Here is a 21,956-nt window from a genome sequence, read left to right as displayed (position 1 = left end):
AAATTCTCTAGGGAAAATCGATAAGCTAATAGGAAAACTGTATAGCATACTATTGTTGAGATATGAAGTTTTAGCATGTGAAATACCTTATGCGAAGATTTGGCTCAATAAACACTTCTCCTATATATAATCTAAAAGTGAGGCTTCTCATATGAACAGCCCGGGTGGTCTAGTGGTATGATTCGCGCTTAGGGTTAACCCAAAGCATTAATGCGCGAGGTCCCCGGTTCGATCCCGGGCTCGGGCCCACTCATCTTTTGTGTTTTTTTTTGCTCTTCTTACATTTTTTACATTTGATCATTTTGAATATATTCAGCAGCATACTGTCAACCTCTTCTTCATTCTTACATTCTTCCCGCTGAATCAAAGGTCTCCTGGGCTTCCTTTCCGGTTGGGCTTCGTCGAATTGAACGGCCGGAATGATAGCAAAAGGAGCATGCGCTCCAATTTGTCAGTTGGCGCGCCTATATCTAGGGGCTAAACTGGATCATCGAGCCAGCCTTATGGTACGGTGACTGTGTTGGTAACTCTCAATTCGAGCCCACAGCACTCTTAAGGCGGCTATTCCGTCACTGTTGGATGGTAAATGGAGGAACAAGATGAGGCAGAGACATGCGATTTCTTTGTATGGCTTATCATCTATTGTCTAAAACCGTCTAACCTCGACAGCAGGCTTATTCCCAACAGCAATCTCAATCTTCTCAATAACCTCATCGGTCAACTTCTCCACCACCTCCAAAGCTCGAATATTCTCAAGGACCTGCTGCGGCCTCGACGCACCCGTAATCATAGACGAGATATTCGGATTCTTCAAAACCCACGCAAGCGCCAGTTGCGCCGTTGTAACCCCAAGTTCCTCGGCGATAGGCTTCAACGCCGCAACCTGATCCAGCTGACGCTGCCAGGTATCATCACCAACAGTTTTCCGGAGACCCTGCACGTATTTATCCTCCGATTCTGCCAGCCGCGACCCAGCCGGAGGAGCAGCAACATCGTTATACTTGCCCGTCAAGACACCACCCTTCAACGGCGACCACACCGTCAGACCGAGCCCGTGAGCCTCGTACAGCCAGCGGTACTCCTTCTCCACACGCTCGCGCACGAGGAGATTATACTGCGGCTGCTCGACGACAGGGCCGACAAGGCCGAGTCTGTCGGCGATGCGCCAGGCGTCCGCGATCTCACTCGCAGTCCACTCCGACGTGCCCCAGTAGAAGGCCTTTCCGTTGTCAATGAGGTAGTTGAAGCCGCGGACTATCTCTTCCATGGGCGTGTCGCGGTCTGCGCGGTGTGCGTACACCACATCTACGTACGGCAGGTCTAGCCGCCGCAGCGAGTGGTTCATGCCCTCGATGATGTGCTTGCGGGAGAGCCCGTTGTTGTTAAGTGGTTTGTCGGGGTTGGCGCTGTTGGCTCGGCCCCAGTAGATCTGAAGATGGGTTAGTGGGAGGAGAAAACTGGATGGGAAATTGCGCTTCCTACCTTGGTGGAAATGACGAGGTCGTTTTGCTTCCAGCCGAATTTCTTGATCGCTTCTCCGAGCACAATCTCGGACTTTCCGCCGGAGTATACTTCGGCGGTATCGAAGAAATTGACGCCGGCGTCGTAGGCGACCTTCATGCATTCCAGGGCGGTTTCTGTTCTTGTTAACTTTGGTCTATTCTATCGATCGGAATGGTCGTACCATTCCCGACGTGTCCGCCATATGTGAGCCAGCTGCCCAGCGAGATAACCGAGACTTTCAGTCCGGTCCTACCAAGGGACCGGTATTGCATTTCAGGGAGAGCGTCAGACATTTTTAATTTGGTGAGATTAAGATAAATTTAGGGGATGAATTCCTTTATGTACGTTTGTAGAGGGGCCGACGGCGGGGTTACGGCGGGGTTAAGAGATGCCCTCATGTTTCCCCGATTCAGACGCCGAGAGCCTTCCGTGGCGTGCGAAAAACGGGGCGGGGTCTGTTTTAGGCTAATCAGATTGGAAACCCCTGGAAGAGTTTGACTAAGAATTGTGGTGCAATATCGGCTGACGATGACCTCAACGCAATTGGATTTGTTTACAAATCATGTAGTATCCCCCACTTTCAGTGATGACTACCTGTCAGGAAACCCCTCATTCATCTCAAAACTCGCACCCAGTTGGAGTAGCACCAGGCGAGTCAGGATAAACCGGAGTCTGCGCCGTAGAAGCACATTTGCAAAAGTCCGTTTCCAAAGGTATGTCCGAGCAAACGCTCGCCGGCTGAGTGGCACAGTACTCATTGATCGAGACGGAGGTTGTCATACCCGGTGGACAGGAGCTGTGTGGCATACAGAAAGTGTCATAGTTCGACGAGCCTGGCAGTAGGGTCATGCTGTACCATTGGTTTGCAGCACAAGAGCATGAGACAACTACAAGCAACGAGGACACACAAGTTAGCTTAGCCTCAATGCTCAATATCTGCCGAGAAGAGCAACGGATGTGTAGAACAGAAGAGAAAACCTACCGCTGATCACAGTTGATTCACCTCCCGCCAACGTGCCCTGGTACAAGGTCGACGTCGTATACGGAATACCCCCGTTCGAGCACTCGGTGGTAATCCAGGGTGCATTGAGTGGGTAACACGTCGATTGCTCCATGCAATGACCCGGATGCCAAACAGACGGGAAGAATCCCTGCGAGCACTCGATTGGAGGCTCCGGGCTGAAGCAATATGAAACTGGGGTTCCTAATGTGCAGTCTGTCGTGTACACGGCGGTTTGTCCATTCGAACACTGGAGCTCGGGGCCTGGGGTGATCACCGCTGAAGCTGCAGCCTTGGTGATCGAGGAGGTTTGATGAGGGATAGCCATTGTGGCTGAGATGAAGAGCGCGAGAAAGAGATAGAATCGGTGGAGGGGTTCCATTATGATGGTTTCACGGTTCATTGAGCAGGTATTGGAGAACTTGATATGAAACTTATGATAGGGCGATATGTGATTGCCGCGACTGAGCAAGCTGGGGCTTGTTTTATATTGGCGTAGATCCAACACCGAGGATGTCCAATTTGGGCTCTTCTAGAGATTCGGAGCACACTACCACGGTAAAGTAACAGTGGCTGAAGATTAGCTGGAGCATCAGAGACAGTGAGTTCAGCTCATACTACCTCGAAATGCATGCAACCTTCGATAAATAGCGATCACTGGGCTGAGAGAAATGTTTCAAATGCGATTATAAAAATAGTACCTTACTAAGACAAAGGGATTCTTATCCATGGAAATCCATGCCACCGTTGAAATGTCAACCGAAGTTGACTTGGTGATCCACTAAATCCACGTGATATGACGTCGTCCTCATGCCATAATCAGGCATCAAGGCATGATTTCCCGCACCAGACCCACTTGGGCTCCGCTCCCTTCCCGTGGACCCTGACCCGGATGTAGTTCCACATAAACTAGGACAATGTGACCACCCATCTGGGCAGGTGGATTAATGACTAAGCGATTAACATCTTGGCGAGTCAGCAAGTCTCCAACTCTATCTTTTACCCATCTTCGCCATGATAAGTTCGAAGGTGCGTCCGTCTGCGCAGGCTCTTTTCTGTTCAATTCGTATCTGTGCTATGCCCTACTCAACTTCTACCCCCCTGAATGCCTCAACGATGGATGACAATCGTCGACTTTTCGAGTACACATCCGGTCGATGGATGTGAGTTATTCAATGATGCGTCTATATTACGATCTTGATAGCTTATATATATTAGATACAACGAGGACATCCGTCTCACCGAACGCCACGGAGAGTTCAACGTCGATGCTTTGAAAAGCGCCGCTGCTCAGTCGCTACAGAGATGCGATACTGATGTCAAAAGTTTGTCAAAGCTTGCCGAAGGAGGCTTCAACCGCGTTCTGCAGATCACCCTGGTCGACGATACTCAGGTTCTTGCCCGGTTGCCATATCCCTCAACCGAACCAAGACAATTGGCAGTTGCCAGCGAGGTGGCGACCTTGGCTCTCCTCCGTGCTCATGGTCTCCCTGTGCCCCGCGTGTATGGCTACTCAACAGATGCTAGAAATTCGGTTGGTTCGGAGTATATCATAATGGAAAAATTGCCAGGAAAATCTCTTGGCGATTGTTGGTTTGATTTGTCAGACCAACAACGTCTCAAAGTGCTTCTACAGCTTGTAAAGCTAGAGGCAAAACTTCATTCTATCGAGCTTCCAGCGAGCGGAAGCATATATTATGGGAGAGACCTGCCTTCAGACTCACCGCGCATTGCCATACCAGACTCAGATCTCTGTATTGGTCCCAGCACAGCTCTTAAATGGTGGTTTTCTGAGCGTGCCACGCTCCGTATTGATCGCGGTCCTTGTAAGTGCCTTACAAATTTGCTTGACTCACTCCTCACCATTTGCCAGGTGTAAACGCGATCGATGTCCTCCGCAACCCTGCCTTGAAAGAACTGGCTTGGCTACGTGCATATGGCCGGCCGCGCTTCCCATTTCAACGTGCGTATCGCGAGTCCATGGAATACCGATTGTCCCTCCCCAATGACCATATTCGTTCGCTCGAAGCGTATCTCAAAATCGCTGCTGAACTGCTTCCATCAAATGAATTGCTGCGCCCTCTCCTTCGCCACCCAGATCTCCAGCCGAACAACATACTCGTCTCGGATGATCTAGACATCGTCGGATTGATTGACTGGCAACACGCATCTGTACTACCGCTCTTTCTCGCCGCTGGAATACCCAAATTCTCCCAGAACTACGACGACCCTGAATCGCTTATCTTTCGCCCACCTCCTCGTCCAGAACTAGACGGCATAGACGACGAGGGAAAGGTCGATGCCTTTCGGCGTCGCCATACCCACTTTTTCTATTTGGCCTTCACGCAGCGTTTCAATGAACCTCATTTCCACGCCATAGATCAGCCGACGAGTATGCTTACCCGCCGCATCTTTAGCCATGCCGGCGAGCCCTGGGAAGGGAATAATGTTCCTCTTCAGGCTGACCTTGTGCTCATTACCAAACTCTGGAACGAATACTCGACCGGCCCATGTCCGATATCATTCTCTTCAGCCGAGGCTGATTCCATCATGCACCTGCAAAGTATGCAAGAAGAAGTTGATCTCCAGCTCAAACTGGTCCGCAACTTCATTGGCGTCGGCGTGGACGGTTGGACCTCTCCGGACGCATATGAAGCTGCCTGTTCCCGCGCTCGTCAGATGAAGGTTGACGGCCTTGCTTCTCTCGACACGGAGTACGAACGCGAGATGACAGATCGTCACTGGCCATTTGACGACCACAACGAGGACGAGTAGAGTGACCGATCTCTACAATAGTGCAAGAATCTCTACATACAGCAGTGATAAAGTCTTGAATTGAACAAAACCGCCGTCCTCGATTGATTTAGTATCATCGGGGTTTCCGACGGCCAGCCATCGGTGTTAGAACCCAACATTAGATCGGCAACGCAACTTGGACTATCTTGGAAGTAAGTACTCTGCCAGTTTATACTGCCAGTCCCATCTGTGCCACGGGATTGTCGCACGGACTATGTACAGCGTGGCCATTGCCTACCGAACTAGGTAGGATGATCTTTGCTTCGTATGGAGATACCGAGACACCTGATGAGACTGTATGATGAAACATTGGGATTGGAAAAGATTAAGCGAGAAATGTAGTTCGACCGAGACCTACGGTGTACATTTCTAAGACTGGAGACAAAACAAAGTGGCGGACAGGGATGGAATGGAATGCGGGCCAGCAAAGAAGCTTGTATGTCTTACGTACGTAGATCCGACTATGATCGACCAATGCGGTTCAATTGTGTACCAGCCAGGACTAATTTAAAATATCATCACGAGAACGACAATATGGTCAATGTACACCCTCCTCGACTGACTGGAGGATGTCCAACAATCGGAATAGAATAAAACAAATGTACATGAATTAAAGCTCCCAGGGTACAATCCAGCAAGTTCGAGGTCCAACTTGATGTAGAAGCGTGGGGTATGTCCTCTCGGTTAAGGTGATGGAAGAACGAGGCGCTGGTACGCAGCGCATCGGGTTCCAGACACATAGGTGGACGTTACTTAAACCGAGTTGTGGCCGTGACCGTGGCGGTGGTGGAGATGTCTGCGGGCGTGGCCGGCAGCCGGTACCGGTTCCACGGCTTCTGGGACAGTGTCCTTCTTCGCGTAGGAAACGGCCGTGGAGGTCTCCACGATGGTGGTCAACGTAGTAGAGACAGTCCGGACGGCTCCAGTGCTCGTCGAGTACGCGACACCGTTTCCATCACAGATGACGTAAACATCACGTTCGAGATAGATGATCTCTTCGGTGATAGGATCGATGATGGTAGATGTGATGGCGGTCGGGGTTGGCGAGGGAGTCGAAGTAGAAGTGAAAGAAGTAGTAGCTTCGGCAGCGCTGGTCACGTGGAGGTTCTCAAGCAAGGTGTTGGAATCGATCGAAATACCACCGACGGAAACTGTGGGGAGTGAAATAGTCGGGATTGAAACGGTGGGAACTGAAACAACACTAGACGTGGTCGTAGTTGCAGCATGTTTCATCGTGGCATACTCAGGACCCCACTGGATAGCCATACCGCCAGGCAATCCGTCCTCGTGCAGTTCACAATCTTCGTTTTTGATCACGGACGGGACGGGGAACTCGCATTGACGCTGTTCGTCTTCGGTCTGAACGTCGAAGATTTCACAGTCGTTAACGATACCTGACTCGCTTGTGCAGGTATCAATGGCCTGCTGGAGAATACCATCATCCCAGGCCTGCATGAAATCACCGTGGTATCCGTATCCAGTGGGATCACCGTTGGCGAGCGCGAAATATCCATCGACGTCCTTGAATGCGTAGGTGTTCCAGATAGTCTCGTAGAAGAGTGAGACCAGGCGAGTTTCGAAACCCTCAGGGCAAGTGCCATCCATGACAAGCGACGGGTATGCGACATGAGATTTGTGGTCAGTGGAGTCGACATCCTTGCCATTCCAGCAAGAGGGGAACATCAACTCGAAGCGGACTCCGTCAGTGCAATGCTCATCGAGGTAGGTCTTGTTGGGCAAGAAGTGGCGGTAAAGGGAGGCTTCAGCGGTTGCCGAGTAGTCCAGGCAGTTGAAACCAAGGGCCTTCTGGCGCAAAGCAGCCTGTGAGGACTGAGCACCACTCCAATCGGACTTGGGAGGGTCGGGAACTGGCCAGGTGAAATTGCGCTGGTATGGGTCGCCTGCCAGCATGCGGAAGTTACTTGGGAAAGCAGTGACATTCTCTCCGTACAGAAGGTAATAGCTGATCGGTGTTAGTAGAACCCCACTACGAAAGCCAAATCAGACTTACGCAAGCATGCCTCCAACCTCATCCACCACCTCGGCGCTGCCATTGGTGTGCATGAAGTACAAAGCAGGAACCCAGTAAGCAGACTTGTCTTGAGTCACTGCGCACGAGGTGCAATCAGACTCGAGGAGCGAGGCCTCATCGGAGCTCATGCCAAAGCCTAACCATAAGTCAGCACATCCGTAGATGAAGATCCAGTCTTGACAATGCGCGCTTACTTCCACCTCCATGAATCGCGTGGGCATGAGATGAGACCGTACCCGGATCCACCAGGGGGTCCAGCCGGGCGAGACCAGTTCTTCCACGGCAAGGAAGACGCCAGAAAGCATTGGTGAGGCTTGGGAACAGCGCAAAGCAGGCCATCACAATGGAGGCCATCCGAATATCCTGCATCTTGCGATTGTTGAGCCGCGTCTACGGGCTCGGTGATTGGATAAAAAGAATGAATGAATGATCTCAGGGAAACAAGTGTAAACGACAGACTCGCCAGGAGTACCGAATCAACCGGTTAGGCGTAGAGAAAGGAGTGCGAGAGATGGGTTGTTGAGGCTAAGCAATAGGTTAGAGGGGAAGTCAAGACATTAAGCACAGCTGCATGCAGATGGCAGATTTTCAAGCCAATCCTCGTCAAACAATCTTATATTGCCCCCTTCCAGTACAAGGGAAGAGGAATGACCCCTTGCTTGCGGGCTGTGAACACACCACTTTCCCCGATCGAAGAAAAAAAAAGGTAGCAGAGGTATGCGGACTTACCGATCAAACGCGTTTCTCCTGACGTCAGTAAACAAAGATGATTTCTGACGATTTCTGTTGGCGATGCCTGAAGATGCGCCCATTTATCAGCCTCAACTCTATTTTGCTCTCGATCGACCAAAAGTACTCACTTGAATTTTTGTAAACAAATAATAAAGAACGAAACAGTAAATGAGCGACAATAAATAAGGAGTGACAAACCCTGAGATAGGGCAAAAAAAGGCGCGCTGGACGAAGAGGGGCAGGGGAACAGATTAAGGAGCAGAACACGGGGATCAAGTACTTCAGGCAGGAAACTTGGGAAAAAAAAAGCATATCCCCCTTAGCGCTTGGAGAGGGGCCTGAGTTTAATGACATGGCCAATCCCTTGAGATGCTAGATATTAGGTAGGCTGGGGGCCTCGTCACGATCAGAACAATAGCGTGCCCTGTACGCCGTCTATCCCTACTGTATTACGATTGGATATCCGAAAGTAAAATGAGCAATCCTGGGTTAATCTGGGAATGCCAGAACACGAGGGAAAAGAGAGGACTTGCCGATATCTGCGATGAAACGAACGGCGCGTTCCTGGTCTAAATCACTAGCTCCGTCTTGGTGCGTCTTGGTGACCCACGTTGGGGATGGGGATTGGTTTAAGGGGAAGATGAAACGATCCGTAAATTATGCCCCTATCCCTTATTCGATAGGGGAGATTTGCAATTAGGACGGTGTGAGTATAGGAATATAAAATATAAAATCTCCGGAGTATAAATTATAGAGAGCACATGACATGCTATCGGATATACATCAGCTTCAAACGGAGGACTCTGTACCTCTCGATACATCGTCCGACTACCTCAGACAGTAGCCGTTTGGGTTTAACAATTTATTCCTATCCCTGCAATATCCCGATCCAATCCCCCCGTACCCCGATGTCTCAGATCTCACATGTGTTGGCCGTGAAACAGCGAAGCTTTTTGGTATGATTAAAGGAGGACGGAGTAGTTCACCGGCAGTTCAGTATCCGATATTTTACCATCTGTGGAGATAACAAATTCTATTCGGATTACTAGAACGTGAGGACCGAAGTTGACGCCGAAAATGACTTAGTTATGTTGGTTGTTCCCCCTGTTTACACGAAAATGGCTCTCTGCAGCCAAATCAAGGTGGCCTCCCTTTCGCCTATCTTGGGCGCTTATAATATGTATCTTCCCTTCCGATATCCTTACGCCCTGCCATTCTCTCCTTGGATGTTGACCTCAACGTTATTGTTTCCGTGATTCTTACATTCTAAATTCCAAACCTGACCTCCCTACGGAATACTCCGTGGGCTGAGCCGTAACCCACTCAACCCGCTATGGATTCGTGGGCCCCGTTGAACCCACCAAATAGCTAGCAATAGCAAAAACGTGACTTTAAACGCGACTGCATGGTCCATACAATTCTGGATAGTATTTTAGGTATTGTATATACATGAGAAGTCAATCCTCAAATATCTATATATTTCAGCGATAAAAATCCGTAACTAACTGATTTTCCTCTTTAGGACTGCTAATCAGCTGGCTTACGTACCCTAGCACGGCCTAATTCCGAGCTAATGAACAGAATGGGTCGAAATGGGTCTATGGGCTGTGGGTTGAATTTTGGCGCAGACTAGCCTCCCCATTCTCGTTGCGCTTGGGATCCCCTGGAAGTTCCCTATTGGGAATGAAAAAACATCCGAGAAAACACAAGCCTACCAACGGAACCAGCATGATGAATACGGCTCGGACACCTTTCATTTTGGCATCCAAGATTTGGGAATCCCATTCCACCGTGTCTGGTTGTCCTCGCTCCCAGCTACTACTGTCAACCTGCTCGCGAATCGATGCCGGCAGATCAACGGGCAACGCTGATTTCATGACTGTGCTTTGAATCGCAGTTGACAAGGCCATGCCTACCACGGATCCGAGCATTCGCATCAAGTTTCGCGTGGAGGTCGCCACGGCACGGTCTTCGGGTTTGGACAGGGCTTGTAATGCAACGAGGGCTTTCTATCGGTTATTATCGAGCGCATAATATGCAGCAAATGGCAGACTTACCAGGCTGAAGGACAAAGCCGATGCCGGCCCCTTCGATGATCAGGACAATTACATACACCGCCGTGGACGTGGTTCGAGAAAAAAGGAGTTTGAGACCAGCGCCCAACGTCCACAGCGCCATTCCGCAGTACAGCACTGGAGCGTATCTTTAGGCAATCTTCAGCAAAATAGCCTCATGTGTTTGATAAAAAAGACTTACCGAGCCAGTTTCGTCATCACGGGTCCAGATATAACACCGGCCACGCTCTGCAGAAGTAACAGTGGGAGAATGAGGGCTGCACTCTGCAGTGGACTGTAGCCTCGCACATCCTGGAAATATATGGGGAGGAAATACATGTCAACTTGCCACACGGAGTTATACAGAGCACTTTGGAGGTAGATGACAGCCGTAGGTACCTGGCCAAAGAGACGCAGCGGAATGATTGGGATCTTCGCAAAGCGCTTCTCAATAATGGCGAACAGGATAAAGAAGAAGCCTCCGACGACTAGCATAGATACTACCAGTGCGCTACGCCACGGCCAGATACTCCCTCCCGAATTGAGTGGAACCTGTAAATTCAAATGAGATAAAAAGACCCTTGATCAAAGAATGTGGTTTACATACCAGTAAGAAAACCACACACGCGACGGCTGCAGCCAGTCCAAGCCAATCAATTTTCCCCAGCTTTTCCCGCCAGCTACCCGACACCGGTTTCAGCGGAAGACATATCCACATAACAGCCATACACGCCGTAGCAAGAATCGAGGGAATCCAAAAGATCCACCGCCAACCCTCACGACTGTTCGCATGCAACATAGCCGCCGCGATGAAAGGACCGGTGCTAGCCCCGAGCCCAATAGCACCGCTCAACATGCCCTGGTACTTACCACGGTCCTTCAAGCTGACCAGGTCGCTCACGGTGATTTGCACGAGGGAGCTGATGCCGCCTCCGCCGATACCACTGAGCGCGCGGCACACATACAGCCAGGTGACGGTCTGCGAGAACCCGCACAGGATGTTGCCCAGGACGAGAAAGCCCACGCTCAGCAAGAGCACGGGCTTGCGGCCGAAGATATCGGAAAGCCGACCATATAGCGCTTGGAACGCGGTCTGGCCCATTAAATAGGACGTACCGGTCCAAGTAATGCTGTTCCCGGCGTCGAGCGATCGGGAGATGGCGGGTAGAGCAGTCGCCACGGAATTGATGTCTAGGGTGGAGATGAAGTAGATAGCTGCCAGACATAGGTAGGCTGATAGCAAACGTCGGAATGGTAAACGTGAGGTTTGATCCTCAATCGTGGGAGTTCTCTGCTCATGGCTCTGTACAGGAGGGTCTAAGGACTGTAGCTCGTGTGACCTGTCCTCTTGAATTCCGGGGATCCTTTGTTTTTGAGATATGTCTTGCTGGGGCGGCTGTAATATTTGCACTGGGCGGTTGTCCATTGTGCCCAACTATGTGGTTCCTCAAAGGAAATGAGGCGGGTAAGACTTGGTGATGGCTTATGGCAAGCGGGCTGAGCACACCATGACACAAGAACGTATTTGGACTTTATTTACCTTTTGGAGAATAGGGTCAGTCAGAATGTGAGGCTGCTCGGACTATTTTGGTGAGAGAAATCGCGACATACAAGCGTAAATTACGTCTATCATGGTTTCCTTGGCGTCATGTAAAATACAGGATATATTAGGTCTGATGCTTGTTTCTCATAAACGAAAGACACATTGGAATATTTAAGCACATTGAAGGTGAGGATTCATCTAAACAGGATCCTAACCTCGGAAAGCGTTGGAATATTGGGTTCATAACGAATATCATACAAATCAGAGTAGTTTAAAGCTCGAAAGTCTATCCCAAGAAGGCAATACATATACAGTACACAGTTCCATGTTGTACAGCGCAGACTACAGCTTGACCTCCTCTAACGCCTTTCTCGCTCTTGCAACAGACTTTCGGGCACGGTGATCAGAAGACTCCTCGACAGTCTTGCCGCCATCCCGCACAATACCGCGAAGAGCAGCTTCAGTATCCAGCAGCGACGTGCGTCCTTCCTCGCGGACCTCGTCCTCCCAGAAATCACGAGCGTTATCCCACCTCTTCTGCTGACGACGCATAGAGTAAATCAAACCCACGGCGGCAAGGGTACATGACTCGTACACCCCTGCGGATGGAATAGCGACATACGTTAGAGCGGAGAGAGCAGAAGTCAGAGTCGTCGTGGACACGCTGAAAAGTACCAGACTCTGAGCGAGGGCTTGGAGGGATGGCACGGTGGTGGTGAGCAGCTTGGTGCGAAGATCGGGGATCTGGGTTGGCCAGGGAGGCATGACAGAGTCCGTCGCAGAGTCGGGGCTTGAAGCCGAAGGCTCTTCTAATAGGCCGGCCTGCTGGTACTTGCCCACGGTCCAGATGACCTCCTTCTCCGCCTGGCGAAGGAATTTCCTTTCCAAAATCTCGGATGTAACCATGCCCACGTCGTCAACGCGCCAGAAGAGTTTCCACCATGCAAGACCGCGCCAGCGTGGACTGGCCAGCCCTGCCTCGAGGGAACTGCGGAGCTCAGAGTGAGCACGCTCCGCCCAGGAAGTTACGGCTCGGTCCAAGTTCGACCGAACCTCTTCAGGCGCTACGCCGGCGGTTTGATCAAGGAGCGCTTTGGCGTCTCTGGCGATTACACTAGCATCGGCGGCGTCAATAAGGGACTCCACTAGAGGGACCAGTGCTGGATTCAACGCATCCCCAGTGGATGCTTCCGAGGAAGTTACAAGCCAATCGATGAGAGGTTGCACACCACTACCATTCCACCCACGCTCGTAGTCGGTAGCATTGTCCACGGATTCACGGAATTTATCCAGGGCTGTGCTGGCACGGTTGACATCTACCAGGGACACTCGCTCGTTTGTGGATTTTTGGTCTGCCACTGCAAGTTCAATGGCTCCGCGTACCGAAGAGGCCTCGTTCTTCAGGTCTGAATGACCAATCATCGTGCTGTACGACAGCAGGCCATCCACTCCACGTCCGCATACGATCGTGCGGTGCACTGGATACCGAACAACATTATGTCGACCGGAGTGCGAGGTCTGGATGGTAACTGTGGGGACGAGGAAGGTGTCGGCGTGGAACGTAGCGGCGTGATCAGGCTCGACGCCTAGGGTGCTGACTAGGATCTCTAAGTTGCCTTCCCTCAGGATAGGTGATGGCACGGATATCGTCGGTAGCAGGTCATTGGGGATGGATTGTGAGATTTCGCCATATCTAGATATGAATCCCTCAAATCAGTACTGGTCACGGGGGATCAACACGCAGATAGAAGACTTGTTCATACCTGATCAGCAGTCCCCGGGATGAATCGGCATCATAGGAGTCGAGAATGTCTTCCCAATTTTCTCGCGGCGACAATGGGTCGGCAAGTAGTAGTCGAACAAGTTTGCGTGCAGAGGTCGCATCGTTCAATCCAAGAACTAGGTTCCAAATCGAGAAGAAATCAGTGCCATGCTTTCTTCGAGGGGAAGATCCAATGCCGAAGAGAGCAATAGCCCGATCGTACGACCCCAAACTCACCAGCTACTCTGATCAGAGGCGTTTCAGACTCCAATCCCCGCAGTGCAAATTGCAGCCGACTGAGATTCACCTGTTCTAGGGCGGCATCCTTCACTTCCTCGAGGGCGGCATGCAGCTCCTTGAACCGCGGCGGCACGCTCTTCGCAGTGATAACAGTGGATGTGCTGAATATCCGGGGAGCCGATGCTGTGATTGTATTTTGAGCTCTGGCGACCCGTCGAGATGTATGGGGTGTGTCGAGGCTGCGACTGGTGTTGGCGCGCATGGACAAGGTTCGTCGCCAGATCGCGCATGAGGGGCAGTAAAAGACAGCGCTGATGTCCAATGGACGCGACAGGCTCTTTGCCAGCACACTGCGCAATCTTGGAGCCATTGACGCGCGGTGAAGAGGTTTGTAGGGTATGTAGTTATCGCGATGGCACTTCGGTAGATGAACTTGGTCGAGCGGAAGTGGACGCGGGAACAAGGCTTGGCATCCATCACTATTCTAATGGAGATACAGCAAGATAAATTTGGATTATATGTTTACAATCATTGAAACCATTTCCCTACTGATGGCTACGAAACATGGGAAAAAGCACACATGTTTAACTGAACTGTCCTATTTATCGCTAGAATTGTGGATTCACGGGTTAAATCGCCAGGCGAGGGTAGGATCAAACAGATAGATAGGGTATCGTATCGATCGTGTCGGGACAAAAGGCGTGGGCGCTGGACGACAGGAAGAAGAAATGCATAGATCGTGTCATAATATCTCGGCTACATCCTAGTTTAATCAGGCATCCTTAGGAGGATCCCTCTGTCGAGAACGGGGGCGACCTGAGCCAGCGGACCTGGTGGTTTCAATTAGTATGTGGAATGGGATGGTGGCCTCAAGTGAAAACTTACATGCTGATCCGTCGAGCAACCGTGGCGAGTCCAGCATCGTTGGCAGCCTCATGCTCAGCCCGCTCCATGGCCACACGACGACTCTCCTCGCTCTTTGCCATAACTTCTTCTTGGCTAGGAGGCACGTGCTCGTTCTGGATATCAACCTTACGGGCATCCTCGAAGTTGTGAATAGCCTGTTTGATACCTTCGGCACCCAGCATGAGGGTTCCAGCAGGAAGACGACCGCCAGCCGCCGTCTTCAGCTCAGTGACACTCTCGGACTGCTCGCGGAGAACCTGGAAGACACGAGAGAGGCGGCCAATAGCAAGAATTTTGTTTTTGATAGCACGTCGTTTGAACTCGCTGGATTCGGGGTCCGTTGACGGAGGCGAAATTGGTTCTTTATCTTTGTTTTCAACGGGAGACACAGGTGTGGGAACCTCGACATCGACCTCGTCCTCCAACTCTTCCTTCGAGCAGGTGTTGAGAATAGCGATGAGCATATCCGTAATTTTCTCACCAACGAAGGGCAAAGACCAAGTGAAAACATCCATAAAGTTGGGCAGCCAATATGGGTGGGGGGTGCAGTTGAATTGGCGGATGTTCATCACATTGTTCTCATATTTGAGGACAGCCGCCTTGTTGTTGTAGACATCCAAGTAGTTGGGCGCACTGAAAATAGTCATAACACTGGGGAAGCCGGTGGTTCGCGTCTTTCTGTACATGCGATATCCGGCATCCTGAGCCTCGTGTGCTCTGATGATGGAGAGCAAATTGTTCTTCTCCAAAAACGCGCATGCCGCGGGATAAGAGAAAAAGTAGGAACAACCACGGACACTGTTATGAATGAAGAAATCGCCTGTCTTTTCTTGACCAAATTCCTCGAGGGGATCAGCCCAAAGGATGTCGCACATGAGCCCGTGGGTTGGGGGTTCGCGGAAGCGATCAATCTATGTCTGTAAGTTGTTTGACCTTGAAACTGCGGACGGGACATATACATACAGCCTTGATATCTTCGAGGGTATGCAGTTCGGGGCTGAGACCGCCGTGAATGCAGAGGAACTGTTTGTTCATAACCGCCGCCAGCGGCAGCGCACAGAAGGATTCCAGACATGCCTCGTAGATCCGTTCACTATATTTGTGCTTGCACTCCAACTTGAAGGTGAAGTAGTCCGTCAAGTGGCGACATTCGTGATTACCCCGCAGCAACCAAAGTGAATCGGGATACCAGATCTTCAAGGCCCAGAGATAGAGGACGCACTGCGGGGAAAAATGGTCAGGATGGTTCTAGATTCGAAAAGGAGACTCGGATGATCTACCTCGATACTGAAATAACCACGGTCCACATAGTCACCCAAAAACAAATACCTCGTCTCTGAAGGGTCACCGCCGACCTCGAACAACTTCATCAAATCGTAGTACTGGCCGTGAACATCGCCACACACTGTAATGGGCGCATCCATTTCGAGCAAATTAGGCTCAGCCTTCAGAACCTGTGTACCGGCGTGGATAATCCATAGCGCCTGTTCTTCAGAAAGACGGCCCTCACGATAGAGGTGCTGCTTGAGGTACTGGAGATTGGGCTTGGATGGATCTTCCGGCGACCAAAACATATCATCCGGAGGATAGCTGAGAGCGGGTGCTTGGACCTCTAAGGCCACGAAAGACCGTTAGCGATCAGATTACCAGATCTTGCGAAAGCGACCGAGACCACTGCGGCATTACCTTTGACCACCCTCTCCATTGTCGACACCTGCGTGTTGTCTTCCATCGTGTGCAGTGTGAAATCGATCTCCGGGACCGGCTGCTTCTCAGTCACGGCGCGCGCTATAGCCCGATCCATTTTGGCAAAGATTGAAATGTAGTTTGAATTTTGAGTTCGGAGTAAAGGGGGGGGGGAGACTGGGGGGGATGGAGAAAAGCGCGGAGGTGTGGCGGGGGCGAGTTCAGCGCGGGCGGGATAGAGCTCCCACGACGAATAAGAGTATAGAATTAATAGAACACTGATCAAGCCGAAGTTCAAAGGGATCGAAAAAGAAAACAGTGCCCAGGGGGGGATAAAATGGGTACTGGGGGTGATTGTGTGCTGGGGGAGATGTGAAGGGAAAAAGAGAAACAAGTTGGATAAGCGGCTTCTGGCTAAGATCGGTGGGTCTCACACCAACGTTGATCGTGACTGTATCGGAGACGTTTCCTTTTCCTTTTTCTTCTTTAGGGGGCAAAGAGTATGATTGATATCTGGATGTTGCGAGAGACAAGAATTAGATCAAGTTCAGCCTCATGACAACGTGATGACTCGATGCCTAAGGCAACTGTGATATTTTTTACCCCACGCTATCAGATTCAATCGATCAGATTTCGATTATGTCGACATTTCACTGCATAGTGTGAGCGTTACTAGCAATATTGTATGGTTCAGTTTTGGCCTCGGCTTCGACCTTTCAGCCTAGGCCCGATTTGCTTAGACCGCTAGACTTGCGTATGCAGCACTGATGGTCTGCACGGGAAATTGTTCATATCTGCAGCTATTGCTCTTCACTCGACGTCGGATTTGATGAAACGGACATTTATATGATAGGGATGCAGGCAACTTACAGCTCAGACCTGCCGTAGGCTAGATCTACAATACTACAAATCCCTCAAGAATGCTCCCCTAATTGATATGCTACATGCTCCACAGCGTGGCAGTTTGATCAACAATCGTTCTGAAAATACATATGAATTGAGTGAGAGATATAACTGACACAAAGTATAGGCAAGGCATATTTGTAAGAGCGAAATTTGTTGACATACCAGATTGGAAAATGTTGAAGTGCCTGAGGTGTTAGGGCATAATCTAGGGAATTGTCTTGCCGAGGAGGCGCTTTCATTCTTCCGTCATGCAAAGATATCTTTTCATGTAAACAAGCTTCGCCAAGCCTTGCGAGTGTGCGCGAGTGAGACTGATTTTGAGGAGAGCCTTGGAATGTATGGTTCTTATCAGCAGGTGCGCTGGGTTGGTCAATATTGATGAAACAAGAGATATCGTAGGGCTTGAAGCAGATAAATCGACCAAGATGGGCTCCAGCTGGGTGTTCTGCTAAGAAATTCAAAAATAGCCAGACCCTGTTGAGGAGTTGAAACATGCCCTTTCCGGTGACTTTGTACCTCTACGCACCTATACTGTTGAGACCCCGCTTAGGTTGATATTACTTCCTTCTTCTTTTCTCTCTTAGCAAGCCAACACAATACAACCCGTGGTTTCCTTTCCCATCGTATACACACAGCTTTGATGGTGCACGAGAGGCCGGCTCTTTTCGGATAAACAGGCTGGTAATATGGCGGGCACATGGCGATGCAGAGTCACAAATGACCAAGAGAAAAAGATAGATTGAAGTATGATTTCTAAGCCAGTATCATTTAGGTAGCAAAATGTCGTTTTTCCAAGTTTATCTTAGATTAACCTCCAAGTTCCTATCGTACTCAAACCGGCTGCAATGTTGTCCCCTGACAAAGTATATATCACTCACTCTCCTCTCCACTCATCCCCTCCAACCACACCAACCACACAGTGCTAGCGAGGGGATGGCCCCTAAGGGTACTGTAGGGGATGTATATGAGTGTGTGTTCTAAACCAGTAGCCATGGATACTCTCTTTTCTCTCTATTATATCCTCTTTGCATCGGGCGAATAAGACTTCTAGCTCTAAGGTTTCGGGGTATTGGTTTATCCTTGAGACTTTCCAAGGTTCAACTCAAGCCATATTAGTCGTTGACAAAGAAGCAAATTATACCTAAGATGACATACTACGTAACTCTAACGTCGTCTATTTTACTCTTTCTCTCTGGCTTTGCAATTTTTATTCAGCTTAGTCTTCCTCTATATCCATTTCAATACACCTTGGTATCAGCTTCGCTTTGATGATGGCATCAGATAATCTAGACTGCAATCAGCTCGGAAGATTCTTGAGTGCAGTACTCGGAGCGACCGTTACACTTATTCTAGCCAGAATCGTGGAGAAATGCTACTATTACTTTCAACGGCGGTATCGCTCTGCCAATACCACAATATTAAACGCAAGAACCGCCGCCGGTGAAGATATTCGTGCACTGGATAACCCAGACGATACTCTTTATCTTCCAGTTTACAACACACCTGTTACATCGCCGGGGCATGCTATCTCAGATATAGATCGAGATATCAAGAAGAATCTACACAACGCTGGAGCGACAAGACCATGAAATGGTTCTGTTTAATAAAAGGGAGCCTCAAACAGGATGCGAGGTAGGAAACAGAAATGAAAAGAGACAATGAGGACTTTTGTATGTGCTCGGTCATCACATTGGCTACCACCTGATTACATTTATGTTCTAGGTGTCGTTGAATTTGCAGGGGAAAGGGGTGGGGACACATTTATTTGCTGGAATCATGATGCTCCCAGATACTTCCCTGTATGTTACTTACTCGGTTTCGCTACAATACTCGGATCCTAGTACACTGTATGCTCAATGTCTTTAAGAGCCTGTTAGCTTTTGACTTATTGATATTTTTGATTCCGGAAATTTTAATTCTATTGCAATTGCGAAATATATTAAACAGATCACCCTCTAGAATACTCTAGCATGATGTACCATGATATGAATTTCACAGGCCTCTTATGAGTCAAGACCATACCTTAGGCTTTCCCCACTGCAGTAGAGCCTGATTACAATGAAAAGAAAGAAGAGAAATGAAAACCGAAACCCAGCCGTTGAAGAAACCTTACCCCCCTGGCGTTAAAATCGAGATCCTTCCTAATTGGGTAGCCTTGGCGTTCTGAATTATTGTATTACCTAAGCACCGATGATCGCTCGGCCCGGGTTCCGATAATGAGTCCCACCGGGATGCGTCAACATCAGAGACGTATAGTCTACCATCTTATCCTGTAGGCTCGATAATGATAAAGATAACCAAGGTATTTAATTTCGGTAATCGTATATTCTATTATCGACCATATTGTAGCAGATTGCTTAATGGATATTTGCGGGCCAATTTTCAGCATGTCTGTCCATAGTTCTCGAAGAGTAGAAAATAAATTATCTCAATTAGAAAAGAGTACAAGCTAAAAGTCGCTAGAGCGAGCTACAGTACAACCTGTCATTCCAACAATAATATATATCAGTCATCCCATCCCCTAATATTCCATAAAACCCCACAAGTCTCTCCTACTCACTCACCTAGCGTAGCCTTCATCTGCCGACTCCATTCATCCCTCTTGATTCGCAGAAGAATCAACGGAACGCCACTTAGCAAACAGAATAAACAAACCGCAGTGAACGACCAACCCGTGCCAATCGCATTGAACAGCGGCTGTGCAATGACCGCGCTCACACATGACAAACTGTTTCGCACGAGGTTATTCACCGCGACGCCGATGGTGGAATTCTTCGGTGTAAATTCCGTCAGCATTGTCATGGTAACGTTTGTGAGAATCATGCCGCCAAGCCCGTAGAAAAAGTTTCCGAGGAGCTATTATATAGTATATTAGTCCCTGCTTGAAGCTGGAAGGGGAAGGAAGCGATGGAATAAATAAACCTACCGGGACCAACCAGAACTCGTGCTTATCGGCCGTCCATCCCCACCACAAGAGGGCTCCGGGGAAGAGAATACCCGCAAGGAGACAGTTCTCGCCTATACGATCGACCGGGTGGAGGATCAAATCCCCCATGTCATTGTATTGGCCCTCCTTTCGAGCGGTCCGCGTCATGATATAATCTTGCCAGCGGCCGCCAACGATAGCACCGAAAAGTAGGCCCAGGCCACCCGGGATATAGGCCACACCGACAAGGATAGAGCTCCAGGAGTATGGTGGCAAGGCGAAGGTGTCTTCGATGGAAACGCAGATGAGGTAATACGTAGCGAAGACAATGCTGGTGTAATAGACTGTAATAAGAATTGGAGGGTATCGGAGGAGCTTGGAAGCTTCCATGGGCTTTAGGAGGAAGTAGAGGGCTTTCTTGCCGGGGCTGGTGGCGTCGTTTCGGTGCTTGGCGCGGTTCTCTTCGAGGTTGGTGGCCGTCTCCGGCATAAATAATACCATCAATGCAAACACTGCCCAGCTATAGATAACCATAAACCACTGCGTACTGCGCCAACTCCAACGCATGGTGAGCGCCCCGCCGATAATGGGAGCAAACATGGGCCCCAGCATGGGCCCCAGCATGAAAGCGCCCATAGCCTTGCCGCGCTCTTGCGTTTCGAAAATGTCAGAAATGGTACCGGCGCTGACTGCTTGAAGGGAGGCGCTGGAGGCATTCGCAAGGAGTCGCATGGCAATAAACATGCCGATGTTGGGGCTGATAGCGGCGAGAATGCTGAAGATTCCAAGAAATAAGAAGGACAGTATGTATACTAGTCGACGACCATAGAGCTCGGCTAGGTATGACCACCACAAGGGCGTGATGGCGACAGAGAGTGAACCAAAAGCGATAGACAAGTTCACCACCGACACGGTAGTGTGCATATCCTTGGCAATCTCTATCAGGCAGGCTGTTTGAAATCAAATATATCAGTTTCTTGTTCTGGCTGGGGAAGATGGCGACTTACGAAAAAGAACACCACTACTCAACGGAACCACCAACCCTCCCATCGCCACAATAAAGGTCAAAGCCCACTTCATCCCCGGGGTATAATGCGTGGGACTCTGCAAGGCTGGGACAAAACATAACCACTGGAAAAATCCCCTGTGAACGTGTTGCGAACTATGAGTATCGATTTCTTGCCTGATTCCAAGTTCTGCCTTGGTATCGTCTTGCGTGGGCTCATTGAGCGAATCTGTTCGCTCGTCCTCTGGCGTTGTTTCTGTGATTCTTGGGGATTGCATCATGTTCAATGCTGCTGGAGACTCGGCACTACTGCGTTGATGTGCGAGGGACATGTTGGTCGCTCGATACTGAATGCTCCTACTGATAAGTCCCCTTGGAAGTATATAAAATCATCAAATCCATGGATCCACCTCGGCCGAGATGTGGGGCCTCCCGCCTCGTACGAGGCTCCACCCGTGGACTGGGCAAATCTGGAGTAACCTTATTTAACTGAGGTACCCCTACCTCGGTAAAAGAAGTACTAAAAGGCCCAAGAAAATCTCCGAAGTGGCATGGAGACAGGAAGAGACTGTATACGGGATCTGGGCTAAAGCGGCCAAAAATCTACAATCCCAACGAGATTCTAGTGGGAGAAGGCCCATTGGCGAACCACGAGGAAAGCCATGAGATATGTAAAACGGAAATCTTTGTGTGTGAAGTAAAAAGGCGAGTCTTGACGCCGTTGATGCTCCCTGACATAGCGAGTGATGAGCGAATATCCATTAACAGACGGTTTGTCAATCCTCGTGGCAAAGCAGCTACATGATGCCCAGCTTATTCCCCGAGAATAGTTCCTCGTTTTCATACTCAACAATTAGTGCCACG

At 49.8% G+C, this 21,956-nt stretch overlaps 8 protein-coding genes across 8 annotated transcripts; 1 reads left to right on the top strand and 7 right to left on the bottom strand.

The window, feature by feature from the left end:
* Positions 1–646: 646 nt before the first annotated feature.
* On the bottom strand, positions 647–1,796 carry N7518_000423 (uncharacterized protein; the record flags this gene model as incomplete). Its single annotated transcript, XM_057181351.1, has 3 exons — positions 647–1,429; positions 1,483–1,637; positions 1,685–1,796. 3 exons carry the CDS (start codon positions 1,794–1,796, stop codon positions 647–649), a joined length of 1,050 nt encoding a protein of 349 aa, XP_057046701.1.
* A 325-nt stretch (positions 1,797–2,121) lies between these two features.
* Positions 2,122–2,885, bottom strand: N7518_000422 (uncharacterized protein; the record flags this gene model as incomplete). Its single annotated transcript, XM_057181350.1, has 2 exons — positions 2,122–2,390; positions 2,486–2,885. The coding sequence occupies 2 exons, from the start codon at positions 2,883–2,885 to the stop codon at positions 2,122–2,124; spliced, it is 669 nt and encodes a 222-aa protein (XP_057046700.1).
* A 632-nt stretch (positions 2,886–3,517) lies between these two features.
* N7518_000421 (phosphotransferase family protein) lies at positions 3,518–5,278 on the top strand (the record flags this gene model as incomplete). Its single annotated transcript, XM_057181349.1, has 3 exons — positions 3,518–3,666; positions 3,722–4,329; positions 4,377–5,278. The coding sequence occupies 3 exons, from the start codon at positions 3,518–3,520 to the stop codon at positions 5,276–5,278; spliced, it is 1,659 nt and encodes a 552-aa protein (XP_057046699.1).
* A 774-nt stretch (positions 5,279–6,052) lies between these two features.
* Positions 6,053–7,700, bottom strand: N7518_000420 (DUF1996 domain-containing protein; the record flags this gene model as incomplete). Its single annotated transcript, XM_057181348.1, has 3 exons — positions 6,053–7,262; positions 7,311–7,467; positions 7,526–7,700. 3 exons carry the CDS (start codon positions 7,698–7,700, stop codon positions 6,053–6,055), a joined length of 1,542 nt encoding a protein of 513 aa, XP_057046698.1.
* Positions 7,701–9,661: 1,961 nt separating this feature from the next.
* N7518_000419 (uncharacterized protein) lies at positions 9,662–11,543 on the bottom strand (the record flags this gene model as incomplete). The annotated part of the gene is made up of 4 exons (XM_057181347.1): positions 9,662–10,068; positions 10,121–10,266; positions 10,320–10,669; positions 10,725–11,543. The coding sequence occupies 4 exons, from the start codon at positions 11,541–11,543 to the stop codon at positions 9,662–9,664; spliced, it is 1,722 nt and encodes a 573-aa protein (XP_057046697.1).
* A 459-nt stretch (positions 11,544–12,002) lies between these two features.
* Positions 12,003–14,194, bottom strand: N7518_000418 (uncharacterized protein; the record flags this gene model as incomplete). The annotated part of the gene is made up of 4 exons (XM_057181346.1): positions 12,003–13,353; positions 13,424–13,559; positions 13,660–14,146; positions 14,189–14,194. The coding sequence occupies 4 exons, from the start codon at positions 14,192–14,194 to the stop codon at positions 12,003–12,005; spliced, it is 1,980 nt and encodes a 659-aa protein (XP_057046696.1).
* A 240-nt stretch (positions 14,195–14,434) lies between these two features.
* Positions 14,435–16,372, bottom strand: N7518_000417 (serine/threonine-protein phosphatase 2B catalytic subunit; the record flags this gene model as incomplete). Its single annotated transcript, XM_057181345.1, has 5 exons — positions 14,435–14,492; positions 14,548–15,479; positions 15,532–15,789; positions 15,849–16,180; positions 16,255–16,372. The coding sequence occupies 5 exons, from the start codon at positions 16,370–16,372 to the stop codon at positions 14,435–14,437; spliced, it is 1,698 nt and encodes a 565-aa protein (XP_057046695.1).
* Positions 16,373–19,716: 3,344 nt separating this feature from the next.
* On the bottom strand, positions 19,717–21,424 carry N7518_000416 (MFS transporter; the record flags this gene model as incomplete). The annotated part of the gene is made up of 3 exons (XM_057181344.1): positions 19,717–20,016; positions 20,087–21,036; positions 21,094–21,424. 3 exons carry the CDS (start codon positions 21,422–21,424, stop codon positions 19,717–19,719), a joined length of 1,581 nt encoding a protein of 526 aa, XP_057046694.1.
* Positions 21,425–21,956: the final 532 nt, after the last annotated feature.

This window comes from Penicillium psychrosexuale (genome assembly GCF_028828465.1).
Source record: "Penicillium psychrosexuale strain IBT 29551 chromosome Unknown utg000001l, whole genome shotgun sequence".
Classification (NCBI taxonomy): domain Eukaryota; kingdom Fungi; phylum Ascomycota; class Eurotiomycetes; order Eurotiales; family Aspergillaceae; genus Penicillium; species Penicillium psychrosexuale.
Note: the sequence above shows the minus strand (reverse complement) of the source record. Positions and strands in the feature narration are given on the sequence as shown.